This window comes from Corvus kubaryi, unplaced genomic scaffold (assembly GCF_017639235.1).
Source record: "Corvus kubaryi isolate FWS band 111438036 unplaced genomic scaffold, C.kubaryi_AGA036_p1.0 split1-131, whole genome shotgun sequence".
Taxonomy (NCBI): domain Eukaryota; kingdom Metazoa; phylum Chordata; class Aves; order Passeriformes; family Corvidae; genus Corvus; species Corvus kubaryi.
In genome coordinates this window covers 16,342,523-16,358,086 of record NW_024582073.1, presented here as the reverse complement: position 1 = coordinate 16,358,086, position 15,564 = coordinate 16,342,523, and the positions used below count along the sequence as shown (strand labels likewise).

Sequence of the window (15,564 nt, the reverse complement as noted above, 5' to 3'; positions counted from 1 at the left end):
TCTTTCCCAACACAGATGTCTAAATCGGGGAACAGAAGTGAAATTGCTTCATGGGTTTATATCTCTTTTGCATATCCCACTTCCAGCTCTCCCTTCTTCTACAGAGCTGAGAGTCCCATGCAAAGGGAAAAGAGTTTTCATATCAGAGGCTGAAACTGATAAATTGCCTGTTCTCTGGGGTTTCTCTATCCTGCACTAGTGTCTCACTTCATACTGACTCCATTTCTATATACCCATTTCATGCTGTTTTACCAACAATTTACAAACCAAAACAGATACTGGGTGTTTATTAACTGAATGCAGTTTATTTTATCTTCCATCTAAATTCCTTATTTCCTTCCATTTTGTTTAGATGTTTATGACTCTCTTTCAATTAGTAAAATCTATTAATTTTAATGTGTTGTTTATTTTTACTTCCAGGTCATTACCTACTATGTGAGACGATGCAAGATCTAGCCCAGATCTTTGTAGTATCTGCCTCCCTACATTATGATATTGTAAATCTTTTTTACAGCTCCTGGCTCATGTTGTATCTTATATGTCAAAATCCTTTTCTACATATACTTGAAATAATTTTTCAAAACACATTATTATTTTTTGGAGATTCTGTATGCAATTAAGAGCTAGAATAAATAAAATCAGTCAGCATAACATTTACATGAAATATATTTCTACTTTGTTATCCGTGAGGTGATTCGAATTCATCTTGAGCATATTTATCAGGTTGAGCTGTATTCAAATGTTGTCAGAGGATCACATAACTTTTCAGTAAAAGCTAAATTAGGTCAAATGTCTATCTATTAAAAACCACAGAACTAGATGAAAACACTTGAAAAGATCATGCTTGGACACTGAAAAATCAATGTCAATAAACACACACACACGTATGTAGGCAAGCAGAAAGGCCAAATCGTTTGATTCCAGAGATCTTTCTCTTCACATTTTGCAGGCTCTGTCTTGGTGAAATGCTTGCTTAACTCCTTAAGATCTCACATATCCCTGTAAATCTTAGGCTATTACAGTCTTGGACAAGTTCAACTTTATCTTGGGAAGCTCTTTCAGATGTATAAAGTGCAAGAACTAGAGGATCTCTCTGACACATTTATACCTATGTCCTCTGTCCATTGTTGTCACTGTAGACCAGTTGAATTTTTAGTACACAAGTGAAGTCGCCAATTCTGTGTAAGTAGAAGGGGAACGAAGACCTCATTTGCATGAAATTCACTGATAATTTAGCTCTGGTTTTTGTTGCATATCAAGCTCTTCTAGGATATAAACCTATCTAAAACTCATAGAAGTTTGATCTCTATTATGCTTCAAAAATAGGAGTTAATCCATCTCATCAACCAGATTTAAGTACAGTGGTGATAAAACTCATTTGCCAAAATAACACTCTATTTTGTGAAATGTTTCATTACATCCCAGACTTTTAAAGAACTTTAACGAGTCTAAATGGCAGACATATATTCAGTGCTTTCAAAAGTTTTGTTTGGTTGTTTTTTTAAATTATTCTAGATATTTACCTGAAATTTTATGCTTCCAAAACACCTTTCTGATTTGCAGATTAAGGTAAAGTAACATTGTCCAATTTTACAAGAAATACAGTACCCAAAGAGACTTGTCAAGTAAGCTCTCACTTGATTCCCATTTTACCAAGTATTTAATTTAAATATAGTAGAATTTGGAAGTCTTGAAAATATAAACTGTAGAGCTGTTGATTTAATTACAGCTTGAGGTGAAATAGATTTTTCCCAAACAAATACATATTTTTGTAGAGACAAATACTATAATTTATTTAAAACACAGTGTTCATTGCAAGTTTTGCCCTTCATGTAGACCTGTGATAAACATAGATAAAATGAGTCTTGTTTCTTCCTAATCCAAACTAAAGCATTACACAGATTGGATCAAATTCTTACTCTCCTGTAGTTTGCATTCTCAGAGAGGATTTTTTAAAATTTAAAAGATTTCTTTATACATTCTAGATACTTTGCTAATTAAGAAAAGAAACCACCAGAACCCTCAGGTATCTATGAATTTATAACACCAGTTCTTGCTGGCACCAAGATTGAAGTTCTTGCTGCTGTAAGCAAATTCAACTAAAAGATCACAGGGATTCAAGAAGTGATTGTAAAATGTATTGAATAAAAATCTAGTTAGGGCTAGGAAGGATTAAGATACTCTGCCAATCTTTGGAAAATCTCACAGATCAATGCAGGCAATGAAAACACTTTAGGCAAGAGCACCAGATGCATGTCATATTCCTGTAACTCTCTGGGCACCATCAGAATCAAAGTGTTTTTTAAAAAATATTTTAAAAAGATATTTTTCTTTTCATTTTTCTCCTCACTTTCAAAGCAGCGTCACTGGAGCCCAAGTCAACACAGTGTTATGAAGCTAAAGGGCTACATAACAATACACATCATAATACTACACTATTACTTTTGTATCCAGGACATTTTTACACAAACATTTGTAACAGTAAAATGAAGCTAGATTGAATACAGCCACTACTCACATTCCCATTCCAGGAAGATATTCTTATTAAGCATATGTGGAACACCTTCTGGGATTGCATCAATGATCACAAAACCAAGAAGGTTTAACCACCATTTATCAGCAGAAAAAGTGGAAGCAGTCTGCAGAGAGTGTAATGGCAATGTACCAAGTTGCATTGCAATGTCCTATAGTCTACAGACAATTCATTATTCTTATGAAATACTAAGGTATATCAGCATTTAGTAAAAACATATAAAAGTACTAGCTATAGTTCCTACTAGCTTTGTTATCAAATTCTAGTAGTTGTCTCTTGCTGAATGAAAAAAAGTAAAACAATTAACTGTAGTCTCATACTTATATTTAAAGGTAGCTCTTCTATAATGCTCTAAGAGGGTTATATAGTTACAACCAGTCAGTGGTTAGGCATAGCTGGATGCTGTAGCTTCCAAAGATAATTAAAACAGAAGACTTCTCTGGTAGTAACCTGTTTGAAGTTAAAGCTGTATTTTAAGTGCCTAAAAATCAAGTCAGACAAAGTTCTGAGTGACAGCCACATTAAAACATATAATCTTCCTTCAGAAGAATTTCACCCAGGTCATTATCTTAAGAAAAAAAGAAAAAAAAAAAAAATCCCTATTTGAAAGTAGACAGTCAGTTTGTAGTTTCTTTAAGAAATAAAGACACTGTTTCCTCAGTAATAGTTATGTGTGTTCTGCTGTCTCCAAGCTTTGGAAGACAAATGAATATACATTAAGTAAAATGCCAAGTTTGAACTAGCACAGCGAATTTGGAGCTATTGTGCCCCACTCGGGGGTTGGATAAATTAACTCAGACTTGGTACTGCACTAAATACATTCACAGACTTCCTGCCAGCTTTAAGCACAAGCCCAAAAAAAACCCCAAAACTCACACGCCTGTCGGTTCCTACTTAAAAGAACAGTAGTTTTCAGAACCAGACTAAAAACAGTGTGGTTGTGTACAGGCAGGAAAAACAGTGAGACACTTAACATGTTAAGATGTGACTGTAGAGGTGGCAACAGAGGGAGTTCTACCTCAGTGTTACAGCTGTTTTAATAAAACATAGACTCTCTTTTAACTAATGAGGACGTGACTGCTGGGGTGGGGGGGAAAGAACATGATACTTCATGGAAAAAAAGGACTTTATATACAATATTCAATGCTGGAGTGTTCAAAAGCCTAAAAAAAATCTCAGAATGTTTACATAAGAATGTCTTCAACTGACTTGGCACTAACTTCTAATTTGGGTATAATTTTCGCAATTGTAAAACATTGGCATGTACGTACTGGTTAAAGGAAATATTAAGAGAGGGGTACTATTATAGTGTCACTGAAAAAGGTACTTTTAAATATTACCATAAAAAAAAGAAAGAAGACGAAAAAGCTATAAGCTTGCAATTTTCTTCTCTTAGATATTTATTACCTATTGCCTGTAATTTGCATACTAATAATATGCAAAACATGTTGTATATAAACATTAACTAGGATTCTTCGATAAAGAAACTTGAATTTATTACGTACTCTCCATTATAAATTAGTCTTGACTTGTCAATAACTAAGACCATCAGATTTTCTGCAAACCTGGTACAATTAGTGCCAAATTTGTATGATAGGGAAGTAATTCCATACATAGATGTCATTCTTATACCTTGGATTCATTTAAATGATAGCTTCTACCCATCCAAACAAGATACTAGATTTTTTCCTAATAGAAGTATAGCTGTAATACTGTTTTTGACCAGCTGATCAACACAATTTTATGACATTGCACATGCATTTAATAATCCAGGATTTTCTTTAAGGGAGGAACTTTCTGTAAGGAAAAACACAGTGGTGACAAGTTAAGGAATTTTAGCCTGCACATTCTTGTCACCTCATAGGCAAAAATAATGCTAGCTTTGAAATCCTGATAGCAAATTGTACACAAAAATAATGAAAACAAATATATCATAAAGTACCTGGGGCTATTGATAGCTGATTTTTTTGGTCTTGTTAGCACATAATTTAAGCAGTTTTATAAATAGATTCTCTCTATTTGCCTACATGGAAATAATTTTTTATATTCCTTGCGCAAAGGAAAAATACTGTTGCTCCAAAACCATGATCCTAGTTTTTATTCTATTCTATTTTGCTTCATTTCTGTAGAATGTTGAATACCTCTCTAGAGACCTGAGATCAAAAAGCCTCAAGCACACAGGAGAGCTCTGGTAGCATAATAACTAACTGCAGAACAGCTGAACCACTGTAAGCATTGGTCACTAAGTACCATTAACACATCACAGTAAACAAGGTCAATAAACTTAAACTATGTGAAAAAGGCAACATATTTCAACACGAACATGAATAGACCACAGAAGTGCTCTGTTAAGGGTTACCCAGCTGTTACGTGCTTCCAGAATAAACCATTATAACTTGATCATATTTCACTTCTAAACCCAAAAAATGGCTGATAGCTTTATGGCAAATAAATCAGGAAAGGTTAAAGTTCTAATATACAGCCCTGCTACAAGACACTGAAGTGGTGTAAACAGTCTATGCCCTCACACACGCACCAGGTCACCTGCTAATTCTTCCGTAAATTTCTGCCCACAAGAGTGAAGCTAACAGAACTAAATATGAGCATACATTTTGTGCAAAATCAGCCATCCCTCCCTTAAACAACTAAGGAAAGTGGGTTTTGCTTTTCTGGCTGATTTTCCACTGCAGCTTATAAAATAATGGTCATATTTTCTATCTTGCTGACTGAGCTGAGGGGCTAAACCTCCTAGTCACTGCTGGTGATAGGCAGTCAGAATATGTAACATTTTGAACTGCTCCACACAGAGTCATTAAGGAACATCTGCCTGTGCTGGTGCTTCTACAAGAGGAACACACTTGCTTCCCTTTGACATTTCTTTCCCCTGAAGGAAAAAGAGGGTTCATGTGTTTTACTAGCAATTAACTTTTCCTTGCATGAGCACTCTCTTCCTCTGTTACAACTCACAGTATACAACATATATACACAAAATTCTTGCCAGACTACGTGACTTTTTGTTCAGTAACAGTCTACTTGACCAGTAATACTGCAATTTAAAAAGTGCTTCTTACAACAAGGCTCCCAAATTCACAACATAGAGTCAGATGAACCCTGAAGGAAAAAAAGTATTTGAGAATAACTGTCTTCTCTCATTAAAAAATACCCCTCTATTGGTATCCAGGAATTTGTTTCTAAGAAGGAAACAGAACTAGTTTGTGGCTTAGGTAGCTCTCTGATCAGCAGCTACCATCACCTTCCTAGTTATTCATATTAGGCTTGGTTTCAGAACTCAGTCCAGAACAGCAGATTTGGTTTAAGCCCCACTGGCAGAGGTTTGAAAAGAAGCCTGAATAGCAAGGATATCTGCAGTATATCTAGTTCTTGTCGGCTGTGTCCAAACTGCCTTTGTTAATGAAAGCTGATCCACTTTCCTCAACACTCCTCTTCAAGAGTTCATTCGAATTTCTCATCCTGTTTCAAGTGAAAAGGACTATCTGGAGAAACTATAAGCACATGAAAACCCTGTTAATAACCAGTAGATGTCAGAAATCCATAGCTTGAAGCAGCAGGGAGTGACACCCAAAGCGTCTTACAAAAGTCACCATGCTTCTTAAACTCCATGTTATTGCTAAACAGATACAGAAATACAAAGAACTGGGAAGCATGACACAGCATGCCACGGGTCCAGCGCCTGATGGAGGAGTTTGAACTTCATTTCTGGTATTACTTAATTACTACTACACAGTCATGCATTCTGCTACAATCGAATACCATACAAATACACCCATTTCAAGAGAAGTGAGCTACAAAAACCAGTAATCTGTGGCTGAAAGCAAACAAAACATTGCTAAAAGTTTGTATTTTTTGCTGCTACAGTCAAAAATGTGCAAACCAGAAAAATGTATGACTGAAGGTATGAAAACTTCCTCTATTCTACCTTTTCAAAACCAGAGATAGCAGGGCAGTGGAATGGGAGCAGCTCTCAGAGTCTCTGTCCAAATTACCTGTTGGGATTCCCTGTATCAACCAACATCTGAAGACATAATCAGCACTACATGCAAGGATAGAAACTCATCGCCTTGCCCAGTTTGGTTCCTGTTGATACCTTTATGCACTTCTCCTTTGCCTTTAAGAGTAGGAGGAGGCCCCTAATGACTATGTAACAAACAGAATGGAAGATCTATATCTTATACCTAATTTACACATTTTGTATTCATCTCACCTGGCACAACGCTGAGTGGATGAGTAATGAGATCATTATCTCCTCATTGATGAAAATCTAAAGTCACTGAGACAGGAAGCTGCAGCTGTGCAACAACACAGCATTATTGCATACTAGGTTAGAAACAAAAAAGGAAAGTACTATGGGGCATTTAAACTTAGGAGGGATTTTATTATAATCATTCTGACTGTAATATAATCAAGAAAACAGTGCTTTAAAAGGGAGCTCTCAAAATTCCCAGGCCAAAAATTATTATAACTGATTTCCCATATAGCTATTTTTCAACTGATCTGGCGTCAGACTTTGCTTCTTACATGCTTGCTGCTGGTACTGCATTAGTCTACCCAGAATTCGGAAGGGAAAGCATATGATTTAAATTCCAGTTGTGCCATGAATTCTCAATAAGTATAGTGTTATTGCAGAGAAAATTGCTTCTTAAAAGCCACATTCCAAAACAGAATGATTTGCTTTTCAGAAGTACTTTTTTGAGCTTCAGGTATAAATCATCTTTATTTCAGATGACTGAAAAGCATCTAGAGGGGAAATTCTATTAAAAGTAAAGAAAACAACCCACACATACTTTAATAGTAGAAATTTAGCAAAAGACATCTGAAAAACCACTGCAATAAAATTTTGCAACATATGGGCAAAAAGTAAGGATCCTACTGTGCACAAATACTATTAAACAAACATATAATCAAAGAACCTGTAAAGTAAGTATTGATATAGTACAGTAAGTAAAAAATAGGAAGCATATATAATTAGAGGTAGCTCTTGTTTATGTATTGATACACATGATGTACATTATCACACACAGTTATCATGAGATGAAAATGATGGCACTGTAACTAGTAAGCCATTCTAACTTGAACACCTGAATGACTTCTTATTCTTTGGCCTGTATTTTTAGTCAATGTTTTTTCATTGCTTATATGTCTCTGTCAATTGCAGTGAGGTTACAGAACATGTAAAAGCTGTATTGGTAAACAAGGGTAGTAAACAGGTTTTTCTCACTGATAAAGATGCAGCATAAGAATAGGTTAATAGGTAACTACCATTTCCTAGATATTTTCCTTATTTCTTGACATAGTGTGGAAAATACAGAGTAGTTCAGTATTGACTAAAAGTTTTAAGTATCATATACGACGTAATTTAGTCCTGCCTCTTCTCCAGCTCCTGTCTTTTGTAAATGTCATTCAAAGTATCTCTTCTTATGCACAGCAGGAACAATTAGCTGCACATCAAAGAGTAGTATTGTACTGTAGTACCACGCATTGGCTGTAGCTTTGCAACAACATTACTTGAGAACCTATAAAATGCAAATTACTTGCAGTCTTCGTAATTCTAGACGAAAAGTGGATACTGTCAATCCCTCCCAACAGCTCCCAGACAAACCCCGCGTCTTCGCGGAGCTGGAGCCCATCTCGCTATGGTCGCACGGTAATTAGAGCAGTTCAGTGCGAGGTGTCCATCGTCTGCCACAAAAGCAATCCCTACGGATGGGCTGTAGCCCCCGCGGGGGAACTGGAGGGAAGTTTGTGCACACCGATGTTCTCGGCAACAGCCTAAAAAGAGAGGACCCGTTTCTCTTCCCTCCTCTCAGACAGGGGCACCAGAGGAGACAATTCCGAGACACCCCCGACACCCCTGGCCAGGGCAGCCTCACCTCCCTGGAAAGACTGCAGCAGCGAGACTTACCTTAGTGAGCTGGGCAATCTTCTTGCACATTTTCAGGTGCATTTCCCGATTGCACTCCTCTGCTGAGCTGCTGCGAGCGGCTTTAGATCCATTGCAAGTCCCGGGCTGCTGAATGTTGTTTATGCCAGAGGCCATTAGGCTTGAATTTTAATCACGTCTGTCTATGTACGCTCCGGGTAGCGCGAAGCCGGCCCCGCTGCTCGCCCCTCCCGGCTGCGCGCACTCACAGCCCCGGCGCTGCAGGAACTTCAGCCCCGAACGGGGCACGCTCCAGCCGCTGCCGCTCTCCCTTCTCTGCAGATGTCCCAGTCCTTCAGCAAAACACCCAGGCGAGCAGGCAGAGATCAGCATGTGCAAACATCCTGATTGGGATTTTTTTTTTCCTCCCCTTCTCTTCAAATGGTTGAGCTTCCGCCAGGAGAAGACGCCAGCGGCTGGGTGCTACAAATTCCCCACTGGAGACGCTGAGCCAGCCTAGAGGCAGTAGCACAGACATTGCCAGGGAGCTGTTGTAGTAGAGATTGCCTGAAGATTAAATCATGCTGCGTTTTTAGCTGCCAAAAGATGGCAGAGGTCATCTGAGAAGAGAATGTTGGCACCTTTCATAAGCTCTGCTATTTTGGCAATCCTCTCTAAACCAGGATGGGCCCATAAGTGATGAAGAAAATCTTTGCTCAGTTTTTGCTGCTGTGCTGAAAGCAGAGTGGAGCCAAGGGGCACATGAGCACAACTGAGCCCAGGATCCAGCCTGCCTGCCTCATCCAAGGAGACTGTTCCCTTCAGTTACACTAAATGCACTGGAAAGGTGCCTGAAGAAAACTGACAGTATTACAGGTCTTTTTTTTTTTTTTTTTTGCCAACGTGCACACTGTTTCAAAGAGATCAGGCTTGTACATGTAAAATAAATAAAAGGACAGAAAAGGCAGAAAAATCAGCACAAACAAAAGAAGCAAGCTATTAAGATAATGGGATTTTTTAAGAGAATGCTTCAGTGAAGCGTTATGTGAAAAGAAAATTGTTAGTGAACACGTTTAAACAACTCTAGAAGAGAAGGAGAAGTAGGAGAATGCCAGGTAAGGTGAAGTAAGAGAGGTAGAGAAGAGGTAAAGGGAGAAAGAACAGGTAAGGGAAGCCAAGAGCTGCCCAACACCCCTTTAATGTGTCACTGCAGCTAATACAAGAGATCCCAGGGAGCTGCCAAGGGCTCCATTTCAGGTCCCGCTGACTTGCAGCCAGCCAGAGGGGCCATGAAGGCTGCTTCTTCCCTGCTGCCCGTACCTGGAAAGGCAGGCAGCTCTCCAGTCTGGTCTCCTGGCAGTACTTGCCATCCTTCTTGGGTGAGAACCTTCCACTTTGCTAGTAGTGGATTTAAAAAAAGAGCTTCCCGAGGACTATCAGAATTGGGAAGGGGGATTGTCTGGTGTCAGTTAATGGTAGGGCAGAAGGAAAACAGAAAAACTTTGGTGAGAGCAAAGAGAGACAAAGAACTGTTAAGAGTAACACTCCTAAATGGAAAAGATCACGGCAGAAGAATGCCTACAAGGCACTGGGCAGAAGGAACATTGTAAAGATGTAAGAAGATAAGACCTTGGGACAGGGAAACCAAACCCTTGATTGCTGGGAGAAAAGGAGATACTCTAAATCTCCAGAGGCAGAAAGAATCTTCACTCCAGGAATGAGACGAAATGAAGACTGAGAAATGCAGTGTACAAATGAAAATGATCACAGTTGCTGGGAGATGCTAAGCAGGGAAATGGTGTTTTGCTCAGAAAGAATATTGATAAGAAAAGGCAAGAAACAGATCCTTGGACAAAGGAACGACAAAGCACAGTTTCTTTATTCACTGGCACTAGTGTCCAAGATGCTGCTGGAACTTCTTTTGTGACTAGGACATAAGGACATGCCACTACCAACTGTCTGACATCTGACAAGACATGTACTCACACATAAGTTTAACGCGGGTAATATTTTATAATACCTTCTCTCAATTCATCAATTCGAGAAAAAGCCTAGGAATTTAATGATATGTAAAGTTTTGACTAAATTGACAAGTTTATTAGGACAATCAAGAGAAGAGCAAGGGCTGGAGCAAAGTCCTAACACACTGTTTCCTCAGCAAAAATAGAACAAACTAAGTGAAAATACAAAGAAAATTGAGAAAATGGCAAAAGCTTTTACAAGTACTTACAAGAAGTTACCTGTGTTATCACACAGGTGGACAGTAACATTCATGGTTGTTCTACTAAACAGCAGAGGACACACTAGACCTGGATGCAGGGGTGGATAGAGACTTGAGACACCTATATGGGCATAGCAGAGCAGAATAGCACAGATATTCAGGCACATTGGAAAATGAATAAACTACTGCAATATCTTCAAGCAGGCTGTTTATGAATTTTGGGGAATTAGAGTGAAAGAACTTGAGGCTTTGGTACAAAATAATGTTTTAGCAGAACATAATTGGTCACTGGTAAAGTATTCTTAGTCCAGACAAGACTCTTCAGGCAATACTTGAAACACCGGAAAAGTTTCAATCAGATGTTGTGCACCAGAAAATGCAACAATAGAACATAAATTTACAGGTGACTCAAGTTCATTAGTTCCATTACTCAGAAAACAAAAAAAACCAACTTAGTTTCAATAACATAATTTCAGCAGATAATGCCAGAATGTTTCAATGAGCATTTAACATTTTTCTCTTCTAACTGATCTATAAATAAGATGACAAAACAAGGATGTCACAAAGCAAGAATACAAATACGGGGTTTGTCAGAATCACATTGAACATAAGTAGATTACAGAGTGTTTGTGAACTTGGGGCAGTAGATGGCAAAGACAGTTTAAAATAAAAATCAAAAGTATAACCAGAAAATGCATACACTCCTGCTTGAATTATTATTGCTAACTTAGTTTTCAATAAATTGTGAGAGAAGGTGGTCATGTCACTACAGTTTTTATAAGTTTTTTATTAACTGTACACAGGTTTGGCTATATTAACTAATTTCCTTTTAATAAAAAAAAAATGAAAATCATACATGAGCAAAAGACTATAAACCTTCCATTTTTGATATCTCCTGCTTGTTGAATATGCAGACTATATAACTTCTGCAATCTCCTGACTAGCTACTATTAAAGGAGCCACACCCTCAAATTTCAAGACATAAAAAAAGATATTCCTATTGCAAATGCTTAATACATAAGTTTGCAGCTTTGTTTAACACATTACAAACAGCTTTCCCAGAACACAATTAATACGGCCCAATTCTTTCACTCTTAGTCTGAATACCGGTACTACTGAGCTCAGAGAGATTTTTTTTTTTAATACACAAGAGCAAAGCTAAACTGATCCCCTGGATTACACTCTACTGCTCTTTTGCAGTCCAATAAAGCTTGCCTTTGAAAATGGTAGAACAATACAGTTAGTCATTAACTGTCATGTTATGTCAGAACTGATTGGATGGGACCTTGGGCAACCTGAGCTAGTAGGTGGCATCCCTGCTGGTGGTGCTGGGGTGGCAGCAGGAACTAGATGATCTTCAAGGTCCCTGCCAACTCAAACCTTCCTGTGATTCTATGTTTCAAATGAAAAAGCTATATTATTAAAATTGACTTCAAACTTCTCAAGTTACTGTGTCAACAAAGGAAGACACACCCCTAAGTGAGATTCTAATTCAATTCCTAAATCACCACCCTCATTTTTGATCTCCACTTACATTCACTTTGGTCCTAGAGTAGCTTTTTGACCGCAGAGCAGAGAATTTAGAAAGCATTTTCTCCTTTTTTTACAAGGGGAAAAAAAAAAAAAGGGAAATAAGTATAAAAATAACAGTCAGAAGACTCATAAAAATTATCCTGCTCACCTGATTCACTATCCCGTTTCCAATAAAACTTGTTTTGGGATTGAGTGCAAGAAAAATGACAAATATAAAGTGTTGCCACTGATACATCTTGGGCAATTACCCATGTTATACATAATTACATATAAAAATATTATATATAAGTACTTTATATTTTTAATTTCTTCCCACCTCATAAACCAGACAGGATTCCAAAAAGAGCAGAAAGACTACTGATTTCCTCACTGACTAAAAAAAGCAACTATTCAAAAACGTATATACAATTTTATAGCTGACTTACATATATGCAAGTTTTGGAGGAATGAGATGGACATAAGCTCTAATTCTATTGCATAATGATGGCCTAATTACGGATGAAACATTACTGTGCTTATGTTTTAAATATGGAAACTGGAACCAACCAGACACATCAGATATAAAAGCCCTCAAACACCAAACAGGATAGCATCAACTTCCATTTTTTGCAACCCATTTTTTATCCAATGTCCTGCATCTAATATTACCACAATGTCCCTGGCACACAGCAAATTTGGCTTACCCTGTGGCACTGTATTTGCTCATATAACAGGACTGACAAAGGAAAGAGAAAGGATCTAGAACAGTGAGTCAGAAGTAGACCATGGCAGATAAGGGAAAAAAGCTGGAATGAGGAGAGTGCATTGCCCTCCAGAGACTGGAGCACCATCCAAGGTCCAGTTTCATCATTCCTTTCCGGACAGAGCTGTGAAACCCCACTGGCTACAATCTCTGGGCCTTCATTACCTCCTTGCCCTCCTAGTCAGTCATTATATCCATCCCTCAGGAAGCAGCTGGTCTTTACTGAGCCCTGAGAGTTAACTCAGAAAGGGACAGAAGGTGCAGGACGGAGCTGGAATGGATTCCTGGGCCCACAGGCAAAGGCTGTGGCTTCAGGCCTCAGGTGAGGCAGGTCAGGGCTTGTTAAGGCTGATTAGTGCAGTCAAGGCCCTGAAAGGTAAGGTGTAAAAACTACAATAGCAACACTTCTATCAGTTGAACAAGGTATCTAGTATCACAGAAACATGGCCAGGATTTGTGATCCTACTTCAGCATGTTATTTACCTACACATGAAATATCATTTGTACTATGAATTTTCTATTCCTACCTGTAAACACAAAGCCTAGAAGAAATATTTAAAGCAGTCTGGAAGAAATAAATCTCACATCCTGGATGACATCCACCGTAACGGACTATAAGGTATTCCCCAGGGAAGGTCCTCTTCTTTAGACCTGAGATGCAGGTAGGCACAAACAGGCTGCTAAACATGTGAATCAAAAATAATTCAGTTTGCATTATTATTTCACTTAAAATAAATGTCCTGTGTTTTTAACGCCACAAGAATCACAAAGGTTTGCTTGTCTTCCTGTTTGCATCTTCTCGGCCGTGAACAGACAGGGGTTCTATTGCAGAAAAAAATCTACACAAAGGTAATTATCTGGTAAAAATACATTAAATAGAAAGATTGTTACACATTGTATTTCCCCCCAAAATATAACCTTAAAAAAAAAAGCTCAACTTACTGAGAATTTGCTGTTGATTATAGTGGTTTTGTGATTAGGTCTGATCCATATGTTTTAGAAGTTAATAAAAAATATAAAAATCACCTTTAAAAAGGAGGTATCTTTTCTAAACATACACAAATGCATGGTAGTATAATATGTCAGGGGAAAAAAAAAGCCCTCTGCCACATACTTAAATTATTTTACAACTTATTTTTATCTAAAAAAAAATACTTTGTCTTCTGCTGCTGTCCTCCATTCTTCACACACAGCTCATATATATCCCATAATCCTTGACACCATTGTAAGGAGAAAATAATTCCAATTATTTGGTTGATAAAAATCTGCTTTTTAAATGAAACACTAGGAAGATTCAGATCTAGAACAAGACTGACCCCTAGTGTTTTTCTTTCTTTTTTTTTTTTTTTTTTTTTTTTTTCCTTATACAAAAATAACCCTTCTTCAAGACAGGTCCTGCCTGTTTGACCAGTGGTCTTTTGATGCTTTGTCACCTGTCCTTACTGAATAGCTGTCATCCCTTGACGTCCATCAGGCACTTTTTTTTCCTTTAAGCCCAAACACATATGGACGTCAAACACCTTAAGTTTCTGCTGTCCACGGCTTGTGTTCACTTCTTTGAATGCTGTCTATAACTCTGTACTTGATATATGCTCAGAATGTTTCCCCTCACCGAATCACCCCCGGTCTTGTTCCTCGTTAAGTGTGTCACTAAATGCTCGCTGCACGTTCCGTAACCAGTAACGCAGCTCTGGGGTTTGAGCATAGTTATCTTTCCTGTTTTTAATGAGATACGGGGCTTATTACTATTCTCAAGTTAAAGGATTTCTGGGAAAGCATTAGGTTCACAACAAACGCTTGCAAACTTGGGGGAAATTTCCACTAGTAAGAGATTCAGTCTGGAAGGAGCACAAATAGGTATTGCATCCGCACTGTCCGCCTTCTCAGCCCCCCTCGCAGCGGATACAGAGGAGCGGGTGTTTCGAAGAGCTTTTATTATTTAGAAGGCGGCTGAGCTTTCTCGGGTTGCTGCCGCACATGCTTCGGTTTAGGAAAGCCGACTGAACTGACTTTGCCTGGTACTCACGTCCGGAGAGGACTTTGGGAGAGCGGCTGGCGGGGGCTGTCAGGCGTACTTAACTACTTTGGCCAAGGGAATTCTGGAAACCCTCGCCCGCCTCTCCTGAGCCGCAGCAGGGCTGGTACCTGGTATGGGCTTCGGAGCAGCCGCTCCCGCCGTGGGACAGCCGGAGGGCAATCGCAGCCCCGCACGGCCCCAGCCGATCCCTCTCCCTCACAGCCCGCCCTGAAGGGTTTAGAGCACAAATCCCATGAGGAGCAGCTGAAGGAGTTGGGGGTGTTTAGCCTGGAGGAGGTTCAGGGGGACCTTATCACTCTTTACAACTACCTGAAAGGAGGCTGTACCCAGATGGGAGTCGGCATCTGCTCACAGGCAACCAGGTATAGGACCAGGGAACATAGTATCAAAATGCGCCACCTTAAGGTTGGACATTAGGAGGAATTTTTTCACAGGGTAATTAGACAGGGTGAGTCTTTACAGAAAGGGTGAGTAGACTGTCCAAGGAGATGGTAAAGTCACCATCCTTTGAAGTATTCAAGAAATGACTGGACGTGGCACTCAGTGCCATGGTCTAGTTGGCATTGCGCTGTTTGGTCACAGCCTGGATTCAATGATCCCAGAGCTCTTCCCCAACCTG

At 38.8% G+C, this 15,564-nt stretch overlaps 1 protein-coding gene across 5 annotated transcripts in view; it reads right to left on the bottom strand.

Moving 5' to 3' along the window:
* The window catches only part of FAM184B (family with sequence similarity 184 member B), a 39,654-nt gene extending 30,412 nt beyond the window's left edge, over nt 1–9,242 (bottom strand). For 2 of the 5 annotated variants that reach the window (XM_042053512.1, XM_042053515.1), the window contains exon 1: nt 8,454–9,241. In XM_042053512.1, the coding sequence (XP_041909446.1) occupies nt 8,454–8,588 (135 nt within the window). In that variant the 5' untranslated portion in view covers nt 8,589–9,241. Of the gene's footprint in view, nt 1–8,453 lie in introns of all 5 variants that reach the window. The other 3 variants (XM_042053514.1, XM_042053516.1, XM_042053517.1) reach the window with 2 other exon arrangements.
* Between the last annotated feature and the right edge of the window lie 6,322 nt (nt 9,243–15,564).